The sequence below is a fragment of the Neophocaena asiaeorientalis genome, unplaced genomic scaffold (genome assembly GCF_003031525.2).
Source record: "Neophocaena asiaeorientalis asiaeorientalis breed wild unplaced genomic scaffold, Neophocaena_asiaeorientalis_V1.1 scaffold258, whole genome shotgun sequence".
NCBI lineage: Eukaryota > Metazoa > Chordata > Mammalia > Artiodactyla > Phocoenidae > Neophocaena > Neophocaena asiaeorientalis.
The window spans coordinates 820,218-836,190 of NW_020172591.1; the positions used below are offsets into that span (position 1 = coordinate 820,218).

Genomic DNA, 15,973 nt, shown 5'->3' on the forward strand with positions numbered 1-15,973 from the left:
ATCCTGAGGTGATATTACATGCAACAGCTAGCAAATATGTTTTTGTATATCTACTGAAAGCTACACTTACAGGACCTTAAAGGTTTACAAATTATTAAGTACAACAAGGAAGGCAAATTACCTTAAAATATGCTCAGTTTAACTGATCCAGATGGAGAAAATTTAATCTAAATCCCAAATTCTCTGAGGCTACCATGATCTCATTTGCTTGACTCAACTAAAATTTGAATTCTAATTATTAGCCTTATGAAACATTTTTTCACAATCATCCATAAAAAGATCTGCTGGTATTCCCAAATGTGTATTCTTCACTAAAAATACCCAGTAAAGATGTTTCATGATTAAGCTGCCTGAAGGATAACTATTCAATAACTTTAACACTGCTACTATTTTTCTCATTACTACTTTTTATAGTGGGGCTGTTTTCTCTCACCTAATGATTTTTATAAAATATTTGGGTATTAGGAAGGATTAACTCCAATATTATTTTGGAATAAGCAAAGATACTAAATAGATAAAGGTAACATATATTAGAATGTGGAACCATTTATAATCAAGGTTACTGGGTTTTCAAAAACATAATTTAAAATAAATCAAAGTGTCAACTGGATAAATGACAAAAGTAGAGAAACTTAAATATGCAAGTACTTTCCTTTGAGGGATAAGGAACTCACCAAATAAACAGCTCAAAACGGCTCTGAATTAGAGAGAACAGAAACCTGGTAACCCCCTGGAGGTAATCCTGCTTCCCCAAAGGTTCATCCCATCTGGCTCTGCAGAACTGGCAACTTCTTTGAGGCCTGCCACCTGGGCAGTAGTGAATGCTCCAACCGGGTGGTTACCAATCTTTTAACCCTATTAACTTAGCAGTCAGAGAATTATATAATATGAACATTTAAGAATCCTGACCTCTGTAAGCTATAGTCTCACCTGTGGGTTTTTGAAAAGTGCATATTTTTCTATACGCTCCATAAATATAAGCTTGTTTTGGCTATCTCTTGTCCAATTCAGAAGATTTTCAACCAAGTTTTCATGGTCTTCAAAGATTCTCTCTGTCCCAAAATAAAATATCAGTATTTTGTTAGTATTCATCAGAACTGCATAAAAGACAAGAAACCTTGTGAAGTAATTCACAGCAAAACCCTTAACTGACACCCCTGAGAGATTATCTAGTCTTCCCTCTATTTTCAAATAAGGAAACATGCCCTCGTGGTGTTAAGTGACTTCAGCAAAGGTCACACAGCTGCTACATGGAAGGATCAGGACTAGAATCTAGGTCTTCTGACTTCAAGGTCTTCTTCAGCCTTCAGCCTTTGCCCATCCCACCCTTAAAAAAAAACCCAACATGCGGGCTTCCCTGGTGGCGCAGTGGTTGAGAGTCCGCCTGCCAATGCAGGGGACACAGGTTTGTGCCCCGGTCCGGGAAGATCCCACATGCCGCAGAGCGGCTGGGCCCGTGAGCCATGGCCGCTGAGCCTGCGCGTCCGGAGCCTGTGCTCCTCAATGGGAGAGGCCACAACAGTGAGAGGCCCGCGTACCACAAAAAAAAAAAAAAAAAAACAACATGTTAGTTACGTTTCATAAATTCTGGTATTAAGTGTTTCTAACAGCACTCATTTCTTGTCATTCAAAATATTTCCAAGATGAGTTCTTCTTTGATCTATGAGTTTTGTTTAAATTTAAACAGAGATGTATTTTCTAATTTCCAAATTAGGAATCAAAGAACTTGTCCTATATATTGAACATATGTTCAAAGAACATATTCTAGAGATAATGATTTTTTGAAATTTCTTGAGAGCTGCTTATAACCTCATACCAGAATCAATTTTTAGAAATACTCCATTTCTGCCTGTAAAGAATGTATATTTTCCTGTTATTAGTGTTCTAAATATATCTATATTCATTTTTGTCTGCTTGATTATATTGATCACTGAAAAGATTCTTAGATGAAAAGTTTCTACTATGAAGGCAGACTTGTGAATCTCTCCTGGTAGTTCTGTCAACTTTTGCTTTATAAATTTTAATGCTATTATTAGATAAAATTTAGAATGATTATATCTGCCTGATGAAGATGTATGGTTCTCTTTATCTCTAGTAATGCATTTTGCTTAAAGTTTATTTTGCCTGATAATAACATAGTTAATATTATCTTTCTTTTGGTTAGTGTCTTTCCACATTCCTTTTACTTTGAATCTTTCTGTGTCTTTAGGTAAAAGGTCTTTTGTAAACAGCAAACACTTGCATTTTGTTCATTCATCCTTTCTAATAATCTCTGTTGTTTAATTGAATGATTTACATTTGTCATAGTTTGTTTCCACCATCTTATTTTGGGCTCTTAGTAGTCCCTTGTTTTCTTTTCTTTTATTCATTCACCAAGTACTGAATGACTACATATTGTATTTGAATCACTGTGCCAAATATGATTAAATGATAGTTATGGATCTTTAACTATGGCCATTGGAAATATTCTAAAAACTATCATCCAAACATTTTCTGTGTATGGTGACACTATATCTATGAACTCAAACCTTTCTAATTCTCTAAGAATAGTTATAGGGAAGTATTATTAGAATACATGTTTATACATATTAATAAACTTCTAACTTATGGTTTGGTTTTGGGGGTTGTGTATGTGTGTTCTGAGAGAAAAGTGTTAATAATTAAATTTTTATTTCTCTGGAAACTGCTGTGAAATATTTAAAGATATCATAGGTAGTAAGAGCAATGCAAATACATTTTTTAAACAAAATAGCAAGTTGAAATTGATTACTGATTGAATAAAGCCTAATAATTATTGCGAGGTTTCTGTAATCATACAATATTACAAAAAGAACACTTTTTAAAACAGTCAAAGATGATATAAAAAATGAGGGATTTTTAAAGTTAGAAAACACCATACCAAACTACAAAACATAGGAAACTAAGACTTAGTACATCTAGCTAAAAATAAGATGTGCTTTATGTTTCCCCTGAAAGTCAAATGGTGGTATAAAGACTTCAGTACAAATGTGAATAAATGTAACGGTCCTTAGTAAATGTGTTCAGTATATTCGGTTCTTATTTGAAGGGAAAAGAATATTTTGTTACCTTAAAAAAAGAGAACAACTTTGTTCTGGCCAAAAAAAAATCTAAAGTGAACTGGAAATGATACTGCATACAAAGAAATGTCAAAACACTTGGAGGGAAAAAAACAATGTAAAAAGGCCAGGGTTATATTATAGAAAAAAAATACAGTATAAAGATGTCTCAAGTTGCTTTTATCAACATGAAAACTGTTGAAATTACATAGAAATTAAAAAGTAATTATAGCAATGATACTACTAACCCATTTGTAACTCAGAGATGGTTTCCACCAGAGACCAGTCTAAACTATAACCGCAGTGAGATTTGTCCATCAGGTTGTCCAGCACTTGTCTCACTGTCTGCCTCTCATCCACCATCATTGTTTTAGAACTATCGTCAGACATGTGGACTCTAATCACCAGCTATAATAGGAAAAAAGGAAATTAAATACAAACCAAAAAACAGGCATTCTAGAAATTTCTTCCAATACTGAGTAATGTTCTGAGTAATGTCCTTAGCGAAAATATAAAACACAAATAATGACTTCATTATGCAAGAAAAATACTCTAAAATTAGGTATTAGATAACCTAACTAAATAAATTTAATGTATTTTTAAAAATTAAAATAACAGGTAAGATTATAATAAGACTATTTTGTTTCACCCTTTTAGAATTTAAAACCAGAAAGGTACTTCTTTTATAATGCATTTTATCCACAAAAAAAATACATGTGAAAAATGTATTAGAAAGAAATACCCCTCTATAGCTTGCTGTATCTTAGAGCTACGTTACATAAGCAAGGCAATTCTTCATAAATCCGTAAAACAGATAAAAATCCCAAACCAAGAAAAAGCCCAAATATCACCTTTTTCACTTGTGCCTCTTTAATTTTCTCTAGGGCAACTCTGATCTTCTCAGCTTTCAATTTTGCTGCCTGTTCTTCCTGTGAACACAAAGCACTTCAGATAAACTAATGCTAAAATAATGAGAATTATTTGAGAAGTCTTTTTATCCTTAAGGATGCTGCTAAAATTGAATTTCAGTAAGAATATAACTTCACACACTTATATAGAACGCAATTTAAAAATAACCGTGTTCACAAAGTGAGAGCAGACATATTATAAAGGAACATTTTTTAAGATGCAGACTTGAAGATCTCTTATAAGACTAGATTTTTATATTCTAGTGATGTAGTAATTTAATTTTAATTTAATCCAACAGTTTAATTCTCAACTGTCAATCTGAAGCAGATAAATTTCAGGTTTCAGGATAGGGAAAACATGAGGGTATCTGTGGGTCTGCCAGTGACTCTGAGTTTATACCCCCTCCAAAGTACAGGCAATTTTTTGCATAGTAATGTTCTGTCCTGTTATACTGAAAACGTATCATCATCATAAAAATAGCAAAAAACCAGTATCAATTTATCTCTTTGCAGCCATACAAAAATACTTAATAAAAAATGTAGGTATGTTCATATTAATATACAAATACAAATAGAGGAGGCTGCATTAAATTCTTAGGTTTTACTCTGCTTTGGAGCCATCACACAATATAATCAATGTCTCGCATCTTTAAATGCAATTTTGTTTTTATTAATTCATGGATAAAAGTTCTTAAAATACTAAATATAATTTTCCAAATATTTAACTTACAGTAATTTCTACTTTATAAAATTTAGATTACAAGTAGTAATAAAATAAAACTATACTTAAAACATTTGCCTATTTTCTCCTAGAAAAACATATAGTACTGTAATACTGGTACTTACTTGTACTTTCCAGCAATAGGCCATAGTACACTGTAGCATTAATCTCCAATTGAAAAAGACTCATGTAAGTAAACCTTTGCTTATAATAAAGGATTCCTTTTTAATTCTAAGCTTTTGGTTGCTCTAGCAAATATCTAAAATACCTAAGAAAAACATAAAATGCCATATTATATATTTCTTTACTTAATATGACTTTAAAAAAAAAAAGAGAGAGAAACCTATTTACATCAGCCAAACGATCTGCTCTGGATTGTGATTAAAAACCACAATCCATGTGTTATTCTTCGTTAAAAAGCTAAAGTTTCTAGGGCAAAAAAACAAAAACTCAATTCATTTAATAGATTATTCCCTGTTCTCCTAAATTCTGTTGGCTTTCTTATTTTTTAACTGCTTCTCTTTCCATTTCACACTCTAGGCTGACTCCCCTCATTTCAAGCTTAGTATTTACTACTCTGGGGAACAGAGAAGAAAACAGTGGTTAGGAAGGACAGTGGGTTTGTTTGCCAGAAATCTGATCCATTTCAATGAAAGCAGTCAGTGAATTAACATAATAACTAAGGTCTGGAAATACTATCTGTAAACCCAATTAGACACAGAACAAAGAATTGCATTTTAACAATGGAGAGGAGTAAGATAAGACTTGATTCTTAGATATACTCCTCTGATTAAAAGATTAAATCATCCTACCTCCGCCTGTATGCAAATAAACAAATTACAGAATTATAAAATATGTTGACTGTATATTTTAACATAAGATACATTTTTTTTTTTCTTTTTAAAGCAGGCTATAAAATGAGAAAACTAGACTATTGTCATTAAAACTCTCATTAAAACGCGCAGGCTTCCCTGGTGGCGCAGTGGTTGAGAGTCTGCCTGCCCATGCAGGGGACACGGGTTCGTGCCCCGGTCCGGGAAGATCCCACATGCCGCGGAGCGGCTGGGCCCGTGAGCCATGGCCACTGAGCCTGTGTGTCCGGAGCCTGTGCTCCGCAACAGGAGAGGCCACAACAGTGAGAGGCCCGCGTACTGCAAAAAAAAAACAAAAAACAAACAAACTCTCAGCCTCTAGAATTCTGTGTCTTAGAGAAACAAAATCATTATTAAATTACCAAACCCTATGTGTTTCTGATGAGTGGAGCACTATTCTATACAGGAATTCTAAGTACTAGCATTTTCCAGCGGTTTTTATTAAATCAGTTATTTCATCATATTTTGGAAGATAAAGAGGGAAGCAGAAGTTTTATGAGTGTTATCTCAATGGGATAATGATTGTATGTTCTTCATGGCTCATTTGCCACATCCTTATATTGGTATAAATGGCTGCTATAAAGAAGAAAAATTTACCAAGGCAAAATTTCGAATTTCACTTCATATTTCTGAAAAGCAAATTTAAATCTCAAAGTCTGAAGAGGAAAAACTGATAGTATCAATGCTTTGTGTATCTGGAACATAAACATGAGCTTCTAAAAGGCCAAATTCTTTTATGATATTACGATTAATCTGCATAAGTTAAAAAATGTTTAGAAGATTTCCTCAAAGCCAAAAAACATTTTTAAGAAAAAGAGAATATTCAAGAGAATGAGGATACAAGCCATAGACTAGGGGAAAATATTTGTAAAATATTTATCAGACACCTCTGATAAAGGACTATTATCCAAAATATACAAAGAATTTTAAAGCTCAACAAGAAAATGAACAACCCAATTTAAAAACTGGGCCAAAAACCTGAACAGAACTCACCAAAGCTTACACAGATGGCAAATAGCCTGTGAAAAGATGCTCATGTCATATGTCATTAGAGAACTGCTATCGTTGTTTTAATTTAAACAACGATATACCACTACACACATATTAGAATGGCCAAAATCCAAAACACTGAAAACATCAAATGCTGGTGAGGTTGTGGAGCAACAGGAACTCTCAGTCATTGCTGGTGGGAATGCAAAAGGGTACAGCCACTTTAGGAGATAGTTTGGTGGTCTCTTACAAAACTAAACATGCTCTTACAATATTCCAGTAATCAAGCTCCTTAATATCTACCGAAATGAGATGAAAACTTACCTCCACCCCAAAACCTGCGCACAGATGCTTATAGCAGCTTTCTTTATAAATGCCAAAACTTGGAAGCAACCAAGATATCCTTCAGTAGACAAATGGATAAACTGTACTACATCCAGACCACGGAATATTATTCAGTGCTAAAAAAAAGATGAGCTATCAAGCCATGAAAAGACATGGAGGAACCTTAAATGCATATGACTAAGTGAAAGAAGCCAACCTGAAAAGGCTACATATTGTATGATTCCAACTATATGACATTCCGAAAAAGTAGAACTATGGAGACAGTAAAAAGATTAATGGCTGTCAGAGGTTAGGGACAGGGAGGGATGAATAGGTGGAGTACAGAGGATTTTTGTGGGAGTGAAACTACTCTGTATGATACTATAATGATAGCTACACATCATTACACATTTGTCCAAAGCCATAGAATGTACAACACCAAGAGTGAACCCTAATGTAAACTATGGACTCTGGGTGATAATAATGGTCAACACTTGTTCATCAATTATAACAAACGTACCACTCTGGTGGGGGATGTTGATAATGGGGAAGCTATGTACGTGTGAGGGCAAGCGGTATATTGGAAAACTCTGTACCTCCTTCTCAATTTTATTGTGAACCTAACACTGCTCTTAAAAAATAGTCTATTCAAAAGTGGAATATAAAAATTTAAATATAGCATTCTGATATTGGTTATAAACACCGAAACAGTATTTTCATACTCCCATTTTATTATTATATTATTTACCAAATACAACAGAATACAACCATTGCTATCTTTTGAAGCAGTGACATAAAAAGTCATTCAATTGTAAGATTAAACTCCCAGATCAGTTTCTGCTCCACAGGCTAAAAAGTTGACACATAGGAAGAAAGGATTAAAGAAACAAGAGAAACAACCAGTTAACATACATTAAACCAATCAGATTTCCTAGCCATCAATAAGAAACCATTTTTATGTAGAGCAGCCAGGTGGGCCTATTTTAACATCCAAACTCAGCTATTCTTCCATTTGCTCAAAATACTACTCTTAATAAATACATAAATTGGTCAAACTTGAATTTAAGAACTGTGTGCTTAATTTCAACCTAGGCAAATTTTAGTTTATTCTTCTCCAGTTTATTAGCAAGGATAATCAATCCCTGCTAGAAGCTTTTAGAAGAAACAGTTGATCAAAATGCCTCTAACTATTAGAGTTTGAATGTCACTGGAGCAAAACTGGAAATAAAAATACTTGTATCAAATTGCAAGATTCATAGTATTTTATACTTCCCATGGGTAATAAGCTCTTCCTCAGAAAGTTGGCTTGTATTTACTATATTTAAGCTAGAATCGTATCTTTTAACCATAACAACCATAGAAAGGAAGAAACTGTTTTAAGCTGAGTGCTGTGCAATACAGGAAAGGTCATTAAATCTCTGCTGATGTGTTTAGATTATATACTGAGAAGACATCTAATAGTTTACTTATTTAGGCAAGGTAAATCTCTGTTCAATGTCTGCAGGCCAAGTTGAATACAAAGAACAAAGCTTTATTCATCCCATCTTCTCTTCTGTTTGTTAAAGTTGACAAACTCAGGTAGGTCTTAAGTTTTCTGCCCCTTATCTTTGGGCTATCCCTTTGTTCACACTGTTTGTCTCACAACCATCCTTAACATAAGTAAAAGATACCTCACACATATAACAACTTAACTTTCTCTCCTATCCCTTCCCTTAAAAGGGCAAGAGACAACCTATTTTTCCACCTGAAAAACTCCTGTGTGGCTATCAATAACCATCAAATGCCAAGCCTCCTCAAATTTACATAAAGGACAAAAACTCCGTTAAGATCTTATGATTAAATGAAAGCCAATGCTGTGGTTACAAAGTGTTACAGCATTCTCTTCATGTTACAGCATTCTCTTCAGCGTAAAAATTAGAATACTTACAGAAAGAGTTACAGTTGCAAAGAACTGGCTAGTGAATTCCTTCAACTAAGAAATTATTAAGGCTTTGTGGGTTCGGAACCAATGGGATTGAAATTAAGGAGCTGAAGAGTAGTTAGCAATTTCTTTGAGGTCCAGTTTGTTTCACAGATTACAATAAAGTTGTGTAAATTAAAATGATTCAAAGAAAACTTGGAGTGATTAACACTTTAATGCCCACAAAATGTTCTATTCTATAAAACTGCTTAGAGCCAAAATAATAATAGTAACAACTAGTCTGCTTCCCCCTGAAGAAATCACGAAACAGATTCTCTCACTAAGAAGAGAACTCATATTAACTGAACACCTACTTGCCACACACTACAAGGCATGTATCTCATCTAATTCTCAATAATGCAGGGGCTAACATTATTATTATTATGTCCACTGAACTAATTAAGGCCCAGAAAGACTTATCTTTCAAAGATCATACCGGCAGTTACCAAGTGAATAACTACTTGCTCTTTCTACCACGTCACAGTCCCTTTTGTCCTTAAGGATTATACCATACATATACTTTGGGGATAACAGTAAATAAAAACCGCTTATCAAAAATAAAAGACTTTCAGTAATATAAAAGCATTTTTACAACTCCTCTGAAGCAAAAAAAAAGGGTGGTTAACAGTACAGCAGTCCTTGAAACCTCAATGGTCACTAGAGGACCATTCTTTTACATGACAGATGTTTGTCGAGACTGCGCAGGCTTGGGCTTGAATGCAGGGTATACAGAGCTCCTGCTCTCATGGAGCTTACATTTAACGAGAGACAAGAAAGAAACAGGTATGAGATAAGTCAGTTAGTGGTCAGTTCTATGAAAAAAAATAAAATAAAGCAGGTCAAAGGAGTAAAGAGTGAAAAAAATGCATTATTATTTCAGGAGGTCAGGGAAAGCCTTTCAAATGGTACCCAGAGACTTAAGGGCATCAGATCAGCAATGTGTCTTTTGCCCATTGCTCCCATTTATGGCAAAATAGTCCTGTGCTGGCACTAATGCTGCTCCTAGAAGAAATAGGTTGGCATTGTTTTTGCAGAGGCTCCTGGCTCAGAACTGTATAATGGGGTAGTTATTTCATTAACAGTGATATAATGACAACTGGATTGGGGATGGAAACAAACAAACAAAGCATTCTTTTTGCATTCTTGGCCTAAGCAGTGTTACTGTGTTCATTTTACTGTGTTCTAACTACCCAGTGTTACAAAGTCCTAGTTTGGAAAAGTGCAGGTCAGAGGTGAGTCAGTAACTGGGACACCATGCTTTTGGGTAAGGGGAACCAGACTGCCACACAGGTGGTATGAAAGAGGTATAAACTCAACTTAGCTTCAAAACTGCCATGTGCTCTGGTAGAGGGCACTGACATCGAGAGGTCCCTGTGGCTCTGGTTATCTAGGAATTTCTGGCACCTCGCCCTTGACTCCATCCCCCACTCCACCCTAAACGTTTAGGTTCTATGCTACTGAGTCACCTTCCTGATCAAATGTCTTGTTGTATAAAAGCAGGGCAGTATATAGAGGTAGCTGGAGTCAGATGTTGGCCACATACACCAGTAATGCCAGCACTTGGATCTGAGTAGCGATGGCTCTGACGCTGCAGTGAGTATCAACATCTCTTGGGCAAAGGGAGATGAGAATACTGCCTGCACTTTTTCCAAACTTGCAAACACCTACTCTCCCTGTTATAGGAACTCTGTTCTGTTCACTGCCATATCTCAAGGGTTGTAAACAGTGTCTGGCATATAATAGGTATTCAGTAAATATTTGTTGAATGAAGTTATTCTCTTCAATAGATTCTCACTGTAGTGCCTTGAATGATCTGATTCCTGTCTACCTCTCCAAACCTAAATCAAGATACTCATATCTTCATTCAACTACTCAACTACTGTGGCTCCAGCAACATAATATTTCTTCAGCTTCTCAAACATGCCAAGCTTTTTTCTCCCTGGACCTCTCTACTTGGAACATTTCCCTTCACCCTCAAGCTGGCTTCTTTTCATCCTTCAAGCTTTACATTAAATGTCACCCCTTATAAGGGCCTTTGCTGATGTTACCATCTAAAGGAAATGTAGCCCTAATCCTCCCCCCAGTATTCTCTATTACTTACCTTGTTTCCTTCATAGCACTTAACATGATTTAGAGTTTGTTTACATGCTTGCTTGTAAACATTTTTTTAATCTATATTCCTAAATAGACTGTGAGCTGCTGAGGGCAGGGACGATGTCCACTTCATACAAAATTATTGTATACCCCAGCACCTAACGCAGTACATGATTAAACAAATATTTGTTGAATAAATAGGCAATGGAAATAGTAATATGTTACACTTCATCTGAGAGCAGTATACAAAATGTACTGGAGGAGGGACAGGCAAAAATAGAGACAAGAGTCGTGGCTCTAATAAAAAATACGAGGCTGCTTTAGGGTGGTGGCAATGGGAATGAAATGGATGGGTGAACTCAACCAATCCTACAGATTATGACAAGCTTATTAGAGCTCTCAGATAGTAAGTGACAAGAAGAAAGGCACCAGATGGCTCAAACCTGGGTAAGTGGGAGAGTGGCAGCATTGTGTACAGAAACAGAGGCGTCAAAAGAAGAAAAGAGACATAAATTGTGAGGCCCCAGGGAGAGTGTGGTTAAGGAAGCTGAAGACCTGCAGAACTGGAGGTGCTGGTCATCTTCCAGGAAATGTCTGACAGCGACCTCTCAGGAAGAGAGACCTGATCTATTAACAGAGATCCTAGTTGAAGCTATGAGAGTGGATTCCAGAGAGAGAGTGAACAGAGAAGGAAGAGCTAAGAAAAAGGGAAGAATTTTGCTCTGGTTATAACGTACATGGCTACCATATGCTTAAGATTTCTAAATTTCCCTCATCTTTAAGCTGCTTCTACCCTATTCCTAGATCTCCTTTAAGGAGAGAAACTCAAGCAAAAGAAAGGGTTTTATTGCTGATTCTTGAGTCTTCTCTTTGAGCTGTTACTCATGGAGATTTTAATTTTAGCTTTACCATCTTCTTTCACAAGTTTATAAAATTAAGAAGAAATAATTTTTTAAAGTCCGGGAAGATCCCACATGCCACGGAGCGGCTGGGCCCGTGAGCTGTGGCCGCTGAGCCTGCGCATCTGGAGCCTGTGCCCAGCAACGGGAGAGGCCACAACAGTGAGAGGCCCGCGTACCGCAAAAAAAAAAAAAAGAAAGAAACCCTCTGATACGATAATAAAAACTTAAGAGACATAAACCATAATTACTTTGTATATTCTTCAGAAACTATCTATAACCAAGTCTGACATGCTTGAATTTAACATTATTTAAATAAAATAACAAAATAAAAACATGACTTGTGAGGAGGTAGAAAGCTATTCAGCTTCCCTATTCTGTTCTTCCTGAGTTAATGATGACAGTGGCTAAGTGATTTTAAATTGTTGTAAAATGCAAGCCCAATGAAAATCCAGCTGGACTGATTCAAACCATTCTGAGGGCAGAGAACTGAGAAATTTAAATTGCAGCCTTCTCTTCCAATTTGATTAAACTAATGTAAAGTAAGATTCTGTTTATATATATAAATGTTTAATTAAATGAGGCATTGATAATATAAACAAAAATTAAAAAACAAAGTTTGCTAAAGTACCTCACAGCACGGATGACCATTAGAAGTAAGTTAAAATTAAACAATGATTTTCAGACTTCAAAATTAAATACAATGTTAAACTAGAAAAAGTGCCAACACACTTGGGCAGGCTGTCAGGTATTTACGGAAGTTAAAAACTAGTGAAAAATTACTGAAAATATTTTCTACTCTCAGTATTTTCTGATAGTTATTAAGATCAGTAAATAATTACCTTCAGTAAGAGAAAAAAATACCTGTATTAAGAACAAAGGTGCAAAAATAAGAAAGCACAACCTGAGAAATCTGAGAGCACAGTCAAAAACAGAAATTACATTCTACCTATAAGGCAATAAATATTTACATGCAGGTGGAAGAAGAAGTATCACCTTGGTCAGCAAATGAGAAGGTTTTCCTGCAATGTTTCTCAGAAGAAGGGAGGTTTCCCTGTCCAGATAGGAGTGCTTGTGCAGAAAAAGAGAGAGAAAAACAAACAAAAAAAAAAGGCAATAGAAGTCAGTGGAGGTTTTATGTGTTTAAAATATAACGTTGACAAAGCAAGAATGATTCTCTACCATTAATTTCATATTTTACCTAAACTCAATGAAATATGACCAAATTTAAAAAAAGAAAAAGAAAAGCAGGGGGAGGGAAAGATACCACCTTTGCCAGCAGGCATGCCCTAGCCCACTCCTGCTGACCCCTCAGCTCTGGGAAAATGGATCACACCCTGCAAAGATCACAGAGCAATTTGTCCTTTAGGGCTGTGCTTGAGTGCTGTGCGCACAGCACAAATACACAGGTGTCAAAGACGAATGACTATCCCTATTCCTTCCTCAGTTTTAAAACTTTTGCAAGTATTTCTGACCAAATCAATGACAGCCACACCAAGAGGAAAAATGTCCATAAATATTTTGCCTAATGGTATCACGTGTTTTCAGTAAAATTTTATTAATTCACTCATTATATCAGTATTAACAGTACTGTGTTGCCCAAGTAAAGGACTTGTATAGCAAATGAGTGATATAAACAAATTATGAAGTGTTTTCCCTTAAATTGGTTAAATTAATTCAATTAGTATATTTTCATAAAAATGATTTGTGAACACATAGTCCCTAACTGTCCTCTTCCCCCTTAAAACCTTTTTAGTAACACACTGTAAGTTATGCTTTTGCAACTGTATTTATTAAACTCATATAGCATAAATTGCTGCTGTTTTGATATATGTGTAATTCAGACTTGCTTATTCCTAAGTAATTCTAAGTTAGTATTTATTTTTTAATGTTATGTAGTTACTAACCACCATTTAAAACAATGCATGGCACAGCTAAGTGGAGTTATAGAAAGTATTCTATAATATTATATTTTATAAATCTAAGTATATATCAAGTTATTCTTGAGAAACAAATGTTTTGGAGAGAAATACTAGAACAGCACCTACTCTCATAAAGTTCGTTGTCACAGATAACAAGATACACTACTTCAAAATTAAAACACTGTTACAGAAAATAATATTAACTTAATCTTTGCTCATATCTGCACTATGTTGTGTTGGGTTTGCTATATTGTGTGTCACTGCCTGTATTTTTTTTTTAGCTTTTAGTTCAAGATGAACCTTACAAGCATACCTGCCCCTTTCACCTACTCCTGGGGGGGAAAAAAACAAAAAAAACAAAAAAAAAACCCTAAGGGCTTCCCTGGTGGCGCAGTGGTTGGGAGTCCACCTGCCGATGCAGGGGACACGGGTTCGTGCCCCGGTCCGGGAAGATCCCACATGCCGCGGAGTGGCTGGGCCCGTGAGCCATGGCCGCTGAACCTGCGCGTCCGGAGCCTGTGCTCCGCAACGGGAGAGGCCACAACAGTGAGAGGCCCGTGTACCGCAAAAACAAAAAAAACAAAACAAAACAAAAAAAACACTAAAAAAAAAAAAAAAAAAAACCCTAAGATTTAAAACAAAAACTGGACATTTTCATCAATATTAGCACTAAAAGGTCAAACAATAATAAGAACGGAGAAAATTATCTCTAGGTCCTCATTTACCTAGATGGTATAATCCCCTGAAGGCAAAGATTAGTTGGCTCACCTATAAAAACGCCAGGTAAGCAGAAATTTCTGAAAATTGAATTTAATTTGAGGTTAGCAATCAGCTAAGACCAGGAAGAAAACTGAGAAGGACAATTAAAAAGAGCAACTATAACTTTCATTGCTCTTATTCTCATTCATTTTTTGTTATTCATATATAATGGGAAAAACGTATTCTTATGTAATTATGTGGAACATATAGAAAATAATTTCTTGAAAATCTAGTCCTATTTGTCTTACTCATAAAAGTTACTTTCTCAGATAAAGGTCCCCCAAATGAGTAGAATATCTATATTCAGATAATTATTTTTCAAATTAAAAAAAAATTCTGCTTGAGGCCATCGAAACAAACTATTCTTTGGTAAATATAATTCTAGACATTAAATTCAAGTTTAAACTTAAAAAAAAAGATCTTACAAAATTTACTCAGTCTTCAAACTCAAATCACCTCAAGACTTCAAATCACTAAAAAAATCTATATCTGATCAGTAAGAAACAATATTATCTAACTGTATTTGTTTAAAGACCCAGAAGTAGAAGTTACTGATTTTAAAATACTGAAAGGTTTAAATACCTTAAAATAAAAAGAGGATAATCATTAATGGTTGGTGACCCCCAAAAACACATCTAAAAAAATGAGACTACAAGCAGTAGCTGAACAAGATCATAACCCCTTTGTGTTTGGGACAGTCACTCAGCCATGCACTGCTTCACCACTGGCCAGGGCTCCACGTTCCCTCTAAGCTACAGGTATTTGTAGCAGAAAAAAATGAAAATCTAGAAACCACAAGCAGCTAACACCTTCCTTCAATAAATGCCTTATCTTCCTTCCCCTACTGGCGCCCGTCACACAGTGCTCTAGAATTGCTCAGGAGGGAGGTGCTGGTGGCCGAGAACTAGTTACTGGAGAAAGATGCGAGAGGGATGAGGAGAGTGGAGTGCAGGTGGAGGACTGAGAAAAGGGGAAGACACAGTGTTCTGGGCACACTGTCAAATCAGCCTCAGTCTTGGTACACGTGGCTCGTAACAAAAATGCACATAGCTTCATTTAAATAGGGCCTTCTTATATTTTCTTTCATTTACCACTAACAACACAAAGTCAGTAGCCTATTTTTAATCCATTTCACTGGTGTATTAGCCCATTTTCTCTCTCTCGTCTATTTCCCTCCTTTTTTCATTTATTCACTATTTATTCAGCACTGAACCTGGAACCAGGCCAGGCACTGGAGATGCAAAGGCACTCCCTGCTCTCACAGAGTTTAGAGTCTAATAGGGAGATAACTGACAACTATAATACAGTATGTTAAGTGGTATAGGAGCAAGTAAGAGGTAGAGGCAGTGTCTAAACCCAAATGAGGGGCTCAGCAAAGTACTTCTGAAAAGGCCTAGAGTCCTGGAGGATGAGTAGGAGGCAGCTGTGGGGGGGGGGGGGGGGGGGG

General features: G+C 35.7%; 1 protein-coding gene across 1 annotated transcript in view; it reads right to left on the bottom strand.

Annotated features, from left to right (window-relative positions):
• Positions 1 to 15,973, bottom strand: part of LOC112395257 (ras-associated and pleckstrin homology domains-containing protein 1-like) — a 48,741-nt gene that overhangs the window by 13,445 nt on the left and 19,323 nt on the right. The window contains exons 5-7 of the mRNA XM_024738364.1: positions 3,929 to 4,006; positions 3,326 to 3,485; positions 931 to 1,052 (exon numbers count right to left, since the gene is read on the bottom strand). Coding sequence (XP_024594132.1) covers positions 931 to 1,052; positions 3,326 to 3,485; positions 3,929 to 4,006 — 360 coding nt within the window. The remainder of the gene's footprint in view (positions 1 to 930; positions 1,053 to 3,325; positions 3,486 to 3,928; positions 4,007 to 15,973) is intronic.